The sequence below is a fragment of the Vicugna pacos genome, chromosome 1, assembly GCF_048564905.1.
Source record: "Vicugna pacos chromosome 1, VicPac4, whole genome shotgun sequence".
NCBI classification, from domain to species: Eukaryota; Metazoa; Chordata; class Mammalia; order Artiodactyla; family Camelidae; genus Vicugna; species Vicugna pacos.
The window spans coordinates 7420137-7432534 of record NC_132987.1 but is presented as its reverse complement, the minus strand read 5'-3'; the positions used below and the strand labels follow the sequence as shown (position 1 = coordinate 7432534).

Sequence of the window (12398 nt, the reverse complement as noted above, 5' to 3'; positions counted from 1 at the left end):
AAGTGGTATTATATGGTATTTTCCTTCGGAACTAGAATTTTAAATTAAACAGTGTGAATACAGAGTTTGTCCACTGTCCCCCAAAGTCCTCCTTAACCACAATGCTTAACTCTTAATGTCCTGGCCATGAATTGATAAGGTAAAAGACTGTTAATAACTTTGAAACTAATCTTGTTTTTCGTAATTTTAATACTCTTTTCCTCATTAGATGTTTTTGAATCTGAATAGAAAAACAAGTCTTGCTAGCCCCTTAGAGGAAACTGAACGGATGTTAAATACAGAATAAACTTTGTTCTTCCAGTAAAAACCACTCTGAATTGTTTTAGATACTCTACTTAGAGTTAATAATTGCTGAAAATAGCTTAAAAAAAGAAGGCACTTATTTACTGAATTAATTTCATGTATAACCAGTTCCTGATTATTTGTGGCAATGAAAGGAAGCAGCATTGGTACAGATGACTGAAAACTATGGATACTCTTAACTCCCGTAAGTAAGTAGAGACAAGGCAGAGTATCCTTGATGGGACAAAGGAGTCACGCTCTCTTTCAAAGAGGCCCAGCAGGTTAACAGGAAGGGGTTTCCATACAAAGGGACAGGGGTAATATGTAATGTAATCAGCACACAATACTTGTAATTCTCAGACTGGAGTAGTTAGATGAACAATATGTTTTTTAACAATCCTTCAAAAAAATCACAGTTTAAAGAAAGAAAAGCACCTGTTCCATTTGTGGGAGAACTTAAATGTGCAGTGTAAATGTATACTGACTGCTCAGAAAACAGAAAGCAGAGGTTCTCACACTTTGGCACGTATTAGAATCACGTGTTAAACTTGTTAAAACTTCAGATTACTGGCTGTGCCCCAGTATTTTGACTCAATATAGGAGTATGCATTTTTACCAAGTTCCAATGAAATGCAGATGTTTCTGGAACAGGAACCCTCTTTGAGAACATGTGCTCTAAAATAACACTTAGAAACTAGAGTACGAGCAAGAGTAATGCTGTTATTCTCATGAAGAGTTCTGTAACCTGAACTTTAGAGTAAGATATTTCTTTGATGATTACTACATATAAAATTAGACGGCAATATCAAACATTTATCTTTCAAAAGAAAAAAAGGGCTGGATGATTGCATGCTTTTTCATTATATATTAAACAAGTTTTTGTTTTTGTTTTTGACAAGAGAAACTCACTAGAAATGTTTAAAGTCTTTAGGTGTTGAAGATGTTAAGTGAAAGATGGTCAGCCCTATCCTATCATCAACAAGGACTTACTCAAGAGCTACTGAGCCCCCAGATGAGGTAACAAAAGGACGACAACCTTCTGGAGCTAACGCTCCCTGCTAACCTGGGCTGATCTTAGACAAACCAATAGGAATATAAATGTCATGTACACTTTAAACTCTTACAAATAAGCCAGAATTCCCTAAAGTGCTAAACCCACCCCTAACTACCTAATCTCATTATGAACGTTGTGGAGTCAAGGGGCAGGGGTGTGCGGTACAGTAGGACAACATGGGATTCTTAAATCAAGCTATCATGTTTAGGAAGAACCACAAAAACTACAGAAGAAACCTTGATATTCTTGATGAATATAAGGTTCTCGAATATACAAATTCAAGAGTGCAGTACGTGATTTCCACCTTACAACACAATCAAACAGAGATGAAAATTTTAAGTGAGCTCTTCAAACCATAACTAATGTTAAAAGATATAAACAGTTAAGTAAAAAATAAGGAACAGATGAAATGTAAAATATCTGGCCAGGTTCATTTTTTGGTAACTCCTACCACACCTCAGCCAAAACAAAAATACATATTACCTACTGATCCTTACACAGCTCAAACTTTGAAATCTTTGAAAATCCCTGAAATCCTTAAACCTACTCTAGTCCTTAAGGGTATGAGCTGCTAGCAAAGGGCATAAAGGAACAGTGCTCACTCTGTAAACAAATCAATATGCCTAACACCTTAAACTTACACAACACTGTATGTCAATTATATCTCAAAAAAAAACAAAAAGCCACGGCTCACAGCCATATCATAAGGGCACTGTCATACCTCCTGAAGATACTAATATGTGGTCAACACAGTGAAAGGTATCCAATAACCATTAACACAGAAATTTGGATGTAAATTCCTTCTAATGTTGGTTTAAAAAGCCAGATTGAGTCAGACTGAATCTGTACAAGCAGAAAACATTAAGGAAGTTCTATGTGTTAGAATGAAACCCTTCTGATAATCTCATTAATGAAATGTAGACAATCTAATTGGTATTAAATGGAAATGAAGATTTTATATATATATATATATATATATATACACATACACACACACACACATATCAGAGGATATGTATATTTATGATGATGTGCTGATATGGGGTTAAACTTTTCTTTTAAATGTCCTTCTTGAAATGTCATTAGGGAAAAATATACGTAGAAAATAACTGGAAGTATTCAAAGCAAAAATAAAAATTCTAGTCTTAGGCTCTTTTAAAATTTCCTAGGAATTAAGTTCTTTACTATAGTGCTTCAGTGCTTTTGTTATTTCAATACAACTGTGAAGGCAGGGAGAGTAAGCATGTAACAAGTCCCAAACATCTCTGGGCCCAGGTATTTAGCCTACAAAGCATATGTACTTTGGAAAATGCTGCAATTGACAATCACTTGCCAAGAAGCAGTTATAACTACTCTCTGCACCAGTTGAAGGTGGGTAAACATAACCTTTAAGTCTTTACAGCTCTTCCTACCATGTGACTAGTTAGCTTTGGCTCAATTTGCTTTCTGGAGGAGGCTAAAGCTTGAGAGGTAACATTTCATTACTAAGTCAGATATACATATACACACACACACAAATGCATTAACAAAGAAACTACAAATAATGTGCATTAAAGTTTTAAAAAATACCAAGATTTCTGAATCAAAATAAAAGCACACTATATGGGCTATATTTCTGATGCTCATCCATTATAAAAAAACAGAAAATACTAAACTAAAATGGGACTACACTGCACAAGATACATAAACGCAGAGGGCTGACAATCAGTGTTATATTGCTGAGCCTATTAAAGTGGAAATACCACTTATCCAGCTTATCTCCTCTATGTAGGGAAAAGCCAGGAGACAGTAGAGTTCTGTAATTTATCTTATCAGAAAGATCTGAAACAACAAATAAACTTCTCAAGTGTACTGGAGAACATACAATCAATGCACAGCATAAAGTTATGCTTCTGAAAGGTGGACTCCAAGAAGTTGACACATGCTAACGGCTATCTGTCTTATGCCTTTCAAGAGTTTGACTTTAAAACATACGAGGTTAAAAATACATTCAAGAGTACCTGGAAAAATACAGTACTGCTTAATTATACACCCCTTGCAAAATACTGTGAATCTAAAAGCTGTGTGGTTCCTCTGACATTATCTAATTCAAAAGCTTCATTTGACAGATGAAACAGGCCCAAAAAAGGCTGTTTAACCCTGCTGCTGTACACAGCTGTGGATTTCTCTAGCTAAATTCAGTTAGCTGATCTCTTGCCTTCTATTCACAACACTGCACTGTTAGCTGTCTCCTCTCTGTCTGGCACCTCATCTTGCCCTCACCTCAGTCCTCCGACAACCACTGCATGCAGTGCTTAACTCCTCTTCTTTCCCCTCTTCTTTCATCTTTTTCTCCAGGGCCCATTCCCCTTTCATGTTCCTCTCTGCTAATCACTCACTTTTTCTCTTCCCTCACCCTAGGAGCATTTTTAAACAGGTTTAATAAAATTTAATTAATTTTACAAATCGGTGTAATTTATAAACAGTCATTATTTAGAATTAGAATTTTAAGGTTAACTCTTTTACTATTTACTTTTATTATTTTACCTATTCATTCTAAAGCCAATATAACTCAGCACAAACATACAGCCAATATAATTCAGCTTCTTTAATTTGAAGAAATTTCTAATCATTATCAAGAAAGATACCAGATCAAATCTTATTCTTGGGACACTGATTCTATTCAATTTGCACCTGTATTTTAGCTTCCATACAACAATCCTGGGGATAACCAGGAAATCAAAATATTAAAGAATGTTATCTTAACAAAAATCAAGCTATAAAGTTTGAGGTCTGCTGAACAGCTCTTGTCTCCACTCTATGACCTGTTTCGGCATTCTTCATCATACAATCGGAACTGCAAAATCTTACTTGTCTATGTCTGATTCAATTAAACAAAGAAAGGATAAAAGAAACTCTCACCCCCGATGGTACTCTCTTGAAATTCATGAAATTGGCCCTTCACAAAACGAAGCACTAGGCTTGATTTGCCAACAGCAGACTCTCCCAGAAGTACTAGTTTGAACTGGCAAATTTTATTTCCAGTATTTGGCCCGTTGGGTCTTGTTGCTCCTCGATTAGCCATGTCCAAATTTGAAAGAAGTCCCTAATTTCAGTCTCTTAAATGAACTTCCAGGATGCAAGGTGTCAATTTTTTTCTTTCTAAAGGCAAAGAAACCTGTAAAGAAACAAATTTGAATTAAGTATACAAATCCGAAAAACAAAGCAAATCCCCTAATACTAATCACTTTAATAAATTTTGCCTCTAACATTTATTGTATAACAATTGTAACGTCTACTGGACACTGAATGCCATTCAGTTTAAATCACTACCTTCATTAAGAAAGTAATATAAACTCAGTGAGAACTGAGCCTAAAATCATGCTGTAATTTTCAAGGCTTCCTAAAATTTTTAAAGCTAACATTTATTAAAGACTCAACTTTGTGCCAGGGGTTTTAAGTACTTCACACAGCCACTCAATCCTATAATGCTGACTATTACAATCCTTGAAAATGAGGAAACAGGCACAGAGAGGTTAAGTAACTTGATTGAGGTCACATAGTTTACTCTGACTGAGCTTCAACAGAGCTGTTTCAAACCCAGGCAACCTGAGAGGTGACTCAAGACTTAAGGTTCTGGAAACAGACTACTTAGGTTAAAACAGTTTTGAGTAAATTTAAGTTTATAAATGGAAAGCTCTTAGAACATAGTAAGATCTCAATTAATGTTGGTCATTATTATTTAAAGTCTCCTGTTAAATGGTACATATTTTTTAATTTATGGTAACTTTGGAGCAACAAATATTTTAAGTCTCTCAGGTTGTGCGTCTAGTGGCTAAAAGACTTAAAACTGCTTTCTCCTGTGTTCCAGTACATCATACATGGAAGTGTTAACAGTGGTCCTCTATGTAGTGAGCTAATTAGTGTCTTATTTACTTATACTTTTCTGTAGTTTCTGAGCTAACAATTAAATGTGTCATTATTTTCTATTTAACACATTTAGAAAAGACTGGTCAGAGAAGGGTAACTTCTGTGTCTTCTCTTATTATCTAATGATGCTAATATTCAATCTCAAAGGAATTTATGAACTTTTAAAGAACTCTTCCAATCTCCTCACAAATCAATCGTTAACAGTTTTCTTTCATCTTTAATCAAAATCTGATCATGTGCTAGTAACATTAAATCTGATGATTCCCCTTCTCGAATCACTGTTTTATTTCACTTAGGTACTTTATAAGAAACTTGCCTTACCCATGAAATGAGTTTATACAAGAATCCCTCTTGACAATGAACTCATTAACAAACGTATCGACAAGACTTAACATTCTCGAGACAATAAAATCACCTCTGCCTCACCTAAACACAGCTTTGAAGAGTCCTTATCTTTAAGTAATACATACTGAAACACTTACAAATGAAATAGGTCTGAGTTGCTTCCAAACAATGGGGGTGTAGATAAAACAAGACTTGCCATAAGATAACTGAAGGTAGGTGATGGGTTCATTATACTATTCTCCCTACTTCTGTACATTTACAATACTTTTTGTAAGAAAAAAAAAACCGCTCCAACCCCACATCTACCTTCTCACTGCCCTAAAAACATACTAGATTTGGGGATCTAGTCCTGATTGGCTATACCAATTTCTGCAGGGGCAAGTTCTTTCATTTCAAAGCCTCTATTTCCGGAATACCTAATTTACACAGCTGCTGTGAGAATAAGAGAATATATATGCGAAAAGTCTCTAGCACAGTGGCCAACACATAGTAGGGATTGAAAACTGGTAAAGTGCTCCTTTAATGAAATGACCAAATATCAACAGAACGTCATGTAGACTGAAAATGCACCAACACACCTTCAGATATTACACACAGTAACAACTGAAACACTTCCCAACGGTCTGAGTCTGATTACCTACAAAACAGCAAATTGAATTATGCATCAAGGACAACATGCTCCGAATTTCCATGGTGTTTCCACAATTTCAGGGAAAACATCAAATGCCCATTAAAAAAAAGTATGATTTAGCTTTGACTTTTAAGGTTTAAAGCTCTGGGTTACGGTTCCCCGCTAAGGATCTTAAAGAAAAAAATAACTAAAACTAATTATAAATGTACAGCTAGCATAACATTAAGGTTAAAAATCACATTTTGTACTTTTTGCATTCATTTGTATTCACTACTTAAACTTGTTTTGCAAAACCAGAGTTCGCATAAAATATATTTTAAATCTTTTGAAAACAACTAGTATTCTATATAGTCTTCTAGGTGCTCTTTGGTCAAAACTGTATTAATGGCAGCAGCTAACATTTACTGGGCACTTTATTTTGGGCCAAGCGCTATACTACCAATTACGCTTACAGCAACCCTCTTAAGATCTTATTATTATTCCCATTTTACATTAAGACTAAAGTTTCTGAGCTGTCCTGAAATATCTCACTGGTGTCCATGGTGTTTTTTCCTGCTAATTATGTAAAAGACAACTAATTCAACACTTTGGCTCCACTTTGGCAAAAGACAAAACCCAAGTATGTGAATTATGACGTTCACCAGCATGCAGGGAGGCGGACAGCAGAGCACGTTCAGAGGGCTCTACCCTCTGATGGTGTTCAGCGGCCTAGTTGTCTCGAGTTCTTTAAACCTGCGGTTCACCACCTTCCAGAAATGATACGACAAGAATCCCTAGACAGTCTGTCTTCCCGAGCCGCCGCCTCCCTTCATTACCAGCTCGGGAAGTCGAAGGTAGGCGGAGCTCCCCCAAATTCACACCTGCTGGAGGCCCCGGTTCCTCCTCGGAGAGCACCTGGGTCACTGACACCAAACTCCGGATCTCCCGAAAGGGCAGGCCCCGCCGGGCTCCTGGACCATCTCTCCCATCCGCCTCCCCGGATTCCGGTCGGGCTCTAGCTGGGGACCTCCCCCACCCCGCACCGCCAGGACCGGGCAGGCGGAACCGCGGCCTCCGGGCCTCCTTCGCGGCGCCATCTTGAGAAGGGAAGAGGGTGACACCCGTCGCTCCCTCGGCCGGTCCCCAAATCCTGGCCTCCGGAGCCCCTTGAAGGATGAGTCACCGGGGCCTGCAGGACGGGACGCCGGGTTCGGCAGCTTCCAGCGCCCCGGCAAGAAAAGGGGAGGGCGGGGGACTCCCTGCCAGCAGCGGCCCGCAGACCACCCGGGTCCTGACCCGCTCCGGGCGGGCGGAGGGGGGCCGGCTCGGTTACCTGAGCCCGCAGCGCGCGGAGCCGCGGCCCCGAAGCTTCCTGGCGGCAGATCCCAGGCGTAGCCCAAGAGGAGGCCGAGGAGGCCGAGGAGGCGGCGGCGGCGGCGGCGCGTCTCCTCCTTGCGCCGCTCCCCTCAGACTGGACGGTGCGGAGCTGGTGCCGCGGTGCCGCCCCTGTCGGGCTCGGTCCCCGCCTCTCTCCGCTCCGCCTTCCTCTTTCCTTTCTCCTCCTCCGCCGCCGCCGGCGCTCGAGTTCCCACTAATTCTGCCTCCTCCTCCCTCCTCCCCTCAGGCGGGCCGCCGGCTCCTTTGCAAACCAAAACACAAACACTCCAGTCCCAGCGCGGGAGCCACTTCCGCCGCCCGGCGCCGGCCTCGCCGCCACGTCGCTGCACGTCGTAAACTACGGCCCTTCGTCACTTCCGGTCGTCACCAGTCCGCCCGCTCCATCCGCTCCCCCGCCCCCTCTCAGAGCCCTCCTCGCACGTCACGTGGCCTCCGCGAGCCACGGGGCCCACCGCCTGCCCCTCTCCCCCACCCCCCCGGGGCGAGGGCGGCCCCGCCCTCGCCGGCGCCATTGTTATCTGGGCGGCGGTCCCGGACTCCCGGCGGCGCAGGGCGGGTGCAGGGGACTCCTTGACTGACCTGCCGGGGAGACCTGGGTTTGTTGCTCCCAGCCAGTGTGGGCGGTGAAGTTCCCTCTATGGCTGTGCGCTCACAGTCCCCCTTTCCTTACTCCGCAACACTCCGACTCTGCCAACTCGGCTAAGGGCCTTTCTTGGGGCGACTTTTCTAGCACAAGAGAGCCTCCCAACACGTCCCTGGGGGTAGGTGGGTAGGTAAAGGCTGGTAAGTGGTATATACTGCAGGGAGGAGGATGAGATCACCCCCACCCCCACAGAGTTGTATTTAGGCGGGGAAATCCTCAACAGTAACTTCCTTTTCTGGAGAAAACAGAAAACAGCTTACCTGTTTTGGGTGGGGAGAGGCACATTCTAAAATAATAGGTAACTTTTATACAGAGTTTTCTATCGCCAGTTACTGTACTAAGCGCTTTACAGGAATTATCCCATTTAATTCGTACAATATGAGGCATTCGCTCGAAACTGGCTTTATCGTCTGCCCTACTACGTTGAGTATTACCTCCCCAAAATGGTCCACGCTGTCTGTCAGGCACAGTGCCTGGCAGCCAGGTGTCTTGGGTCATGTTTGTGGAATTAATGAATGTGGCGTGCCTGTTTTACAGGTAAACAATTTGAGGCACAGAGATTGTGTAACTTGTTCAGCATGACCGCGGTGTTGGTGACGAAACTGTGTCCTAACCTGCAGGCTGGCTCCAGGACCCGCGTTCTTAGGCACTATTCCAAGTAAAAAGAACTCAAGATATGCATTACCGTCCACTGCAGACCTACTTAAGACAGGCTGTTTTGGTTAAATCTCGCACAATAGACAGCCTTTTGCTGGCATCTGAAATAAAACAGAACAAAATTCCTTTCGGAGTTTGGTAGAATGTTTTTCGTTTTTTTTTTTTAATTTACTTTTTATTGAAGTACAATTACAATGTGTCAATTTCTGGTGTACAGCACAATGTCCCAGTCATGCAAGGAAGTTAACATTTCTCATGCTGAAATAACCTTTTCCTGTTCAACAAATGGTATGCTTAGAATTGTAGGTATACCTTGAAAAAGCAAATACAACTTGGCTCCTAAACGGAAATAGAAGGTATAAAAATGGAAGCACAGTGGGCCTGCTATATGATTTTCCCCCATCTTTTTTTTTTAACATTTTTTATTGATTTATAATCATTTTACAATGTTGTGTCAAATTTCAGTGTTCAGCACAATTTTTCAGTCATTCATGGACATATACACACTCATTGTCACATTTTTTTCTCTGTGAGTTATCATAACATTTTGTGTATATTTCCCTGTGCTATACAGTGTAATCTTGTTTATCTATTCTACAATTTTAAAATCCCAGTCTATCCCTTCCCACCCTCCACCCCCCGGAATTTGGTAGAATGTTAAATCGATTTTCCCTCAGGATGAGAGCTGCTTTTTCAGTTTGCTGTTTACTATTTATAGCCCTGTTGTGAGGACATCAGTATTGATTGTCTAGATGTGTGCTTGGGGTAAGGTATCCTGTGGTGCTCAGTCAACATTTTGCAATGAAGATGCCTTGGACCCTTGAACAGCCAGTCTTTCTGATCAACTCCCCAGTTACTAAGCGGAAGAGCATTATGCGTCATGTGCAAATGGGATCTGTGGCACTTTATCCCAAGTGGCTTGTTCCAATATGGTATGTTAGTCATGGTAGTGTATCTCTGACAATCCCAGGAAGAATCGGGAAACAGGATGTGTTACATCAGTTTTGGCATGTCAACAGTATGTTGGAAACCAAACCTGTTCCATCTCAAACCTGCTTCTGCTTGGTGACTGGTATTAACAGCCTCCCAGTCACCTGGACTTGAAAGAGCAGAATCATCTTCAACTCTTGTCCATTCTGTCATCCCAAATCCTCTACTCCCCAGATCTGAGCTCTAATCCCAGTGCCTGGGCCAAGGCAGTATTCATAGAAACTGGAATTAACACACACTCATGCCTTTTCAATCCATTCTTTACACTTCAGCCCATCACTCGCCTACTCAAAAATGTTCAATTGCTAGAGTACAAATTTCTTTAACTCTAGTCCCAATCCATGTTTTTTTCATTCTGTTTCTATAGCCACCTTCTCCTCAAGCTCTTGCTTCATGCCCTCATCATACGCCAGTCTACTCTGTGTTCCCAGAGAGCTGCCTGTGTGTTCTCATCTTGGCACTTTGCTCTGTCCCCCGGCGACACCATTACCGCCCATCGCTGCAGGACTCACCTTGTTCAGGATGCCAGCTCCTCCGGATGGCATCTGAAGATACTTCTACTGGATTTAGTTATCTTTTTTCCTGTAGTTTCATGTACTTTACTCATAAGAGTTCTAATATCTATTTGCTTTATTTTGCAGTAAGAGAATGCCTAGCCTTTTCTCCTCAGAGTTTTATTCACATTCAGATTTTTAAAGTTCTTAAGGGCCAGGATCATAATGTATTCATCATTTCAATTCCTCCCAGAGGAACTTTGATATGATAGGGACCCCAAAAATATTTGTGAGCTTAATTACATTTAGAATGGTGAACATTTAAGAAGACCTCACAAATAACACAAGGATGCTGAAATTTGTAAATTCTCAGGAACTTCATTGTTGTTCTGGGACATTGCTTCCTCATTCATTTACTTCTACCAGTTTTGTCTTTTAATGCACCTCCTTCAGGAGTGCCTTCCATGGTATTTATAGCATAGTCATAATGTTTGCTTAGGGGAGTGCTGTGCCAGTGGCTAGTAGTTCTAAGATCCAGTGGTAATTTTGGGGAGGTTGAAACACCACAGTAAAGCTTTGTTCCTGTACTGCCACTCACAGTATGCCTGTGTTTTTTCCCTAACCCCAGATAACTGAAGAGGACCGATAGTTGGATACATTTTAGTATCAAATGTGTGATCCTACTAGTTGATAAAATTTGTTAAGGAAGCTACAAAATAGATGGAGCCTAAATAAAGTCATACAGACTTGCACACTGCCCTTAGTGCTGCCTTTGCTGTCAAACCTAAACACTGAGTCACTAATTCCCAGCACCTTGCATCTCTCATCACCTCCAGCTCCCCCATATCTTCTACCTTCTCCTCCAGGAAATTTCTCTTCCCTTGTGTGGTTGAAGAATGACTCTTGGCAGAGATGGTAATGAATGGTAACATTTACTTCTAACTGGGACTGTTAACTGGGAGACAAACCAAAAGGTCATTCTAATGTAAGGAGTTGTAGGCATGGTGGCAAGGCAGTGAGGAAAAGGCAATGAAAACCTGAGCTAGTTAAGTTCAAAAAGCTGGTGTCTTTGCAGGGCATCATGCAAGCCTCAGCACAAATGTCTCCTACCGAAGGGATTTCTAAGCCCACCAATTCTAAAGTCGCTTCCCTCCATACCAACGTGTTCTGTTTACTTCACAACACTCATCAGTTACCAGGTGAAATGATCTTATTTATTGGTGCACTTGATGGTTATCTATCCCCACTAGAATATAGTCTATGAGACAGGGCTTGGTTTATATTCCATTGAATTCCCAGGACTGACACAAAGTGGAGACTCGACAGATAATTGTAAACAAAAGAACTGAATGAACCCTTATACAGACATACCTTGATTTACATATTATCAAGTCATTTAAAGTGGTTGGGGGAAAAGAATATTTATATTAACTATCTAGAAAATTACAGTACATAGTTTTTACAAATGTGAAATAGGTTCCCCTAATCACTTAAAAATTTTTTGGATTTTACAAGTTTATCATAGGGCAGTTAAAAAAGTGGAATCTTACAAATTTCATTCAAATTCTAGGCAAGGTGCTCTATATCCCCTATATGTGTAGAACATAATATTCACCAAATACACATTCATTAAAACCTGAAAGGGTTTAAAGAGAATTTAAAGAAAATCTCATACTTAAAAAGTTTGAATTTGCCACATTATTTTAAAGATTCAATAATGCATTATTGCATAATGCATCTTAAACTTTAATATATATACTTGAAATGCTATTTAAAGCCCAATTATTGAAGTGTAGATGTTCTCAAAGACTGAGATGTTTCTTACCATAGGGGCCAAATAAAACTTAACGGAATTTTTGAAGTTCTTAAGCTCTGAAAGAACCACAAGCAGTGTGCATGTACTTTCACAAGGAAGGACCTAAAACTGGTGGTCACCACCAGAAAGCGGTTGTTTATTCCCTGATCACCAGTGAGATTACTAGGCCCACGGCCAGGAGGAAGCCCCTGGCTGAACCC

The 12398-nt window shown here is 40.8% G+C and overlaps 1 protein-coding gene across 2 annotated transcripts in view; it reads right to left on the bottom strand.

The window, feature by feature from the left end:
* RAB5A (RAB5A, member RAS oncogene family) overlaps positions 1-7937 on the bottom strand; it is a 28006-nt gene extending 20069 nt beyond the window's left edge. Inside the window, exons 1-2 of one of the 2 annotated variants that reach the window (XM_072947993.1) lie at positions 7534-7937; positions 4238-4493 (exon numbers count right to left, since the gene is read on the bottom strand). In XM_072947993.1, coding sequence (XP_072804094.1) covers positions 4238-4400 — 163 coding nt within the window. In that variant the 5' untranslated portion in view covers positions 4401-4493; positions 7534-7937. Of the gene's footprint in view, positions 1-4237; positions 4494-7081; positions 7191-7533 lie in introns of those variants that run through there. The other variant, XM_006205296.4, reaches the window with a different exon arrangement.
* Between the last annotated feature and the right edge of the window lie 4461 nt (positions 7938-12398).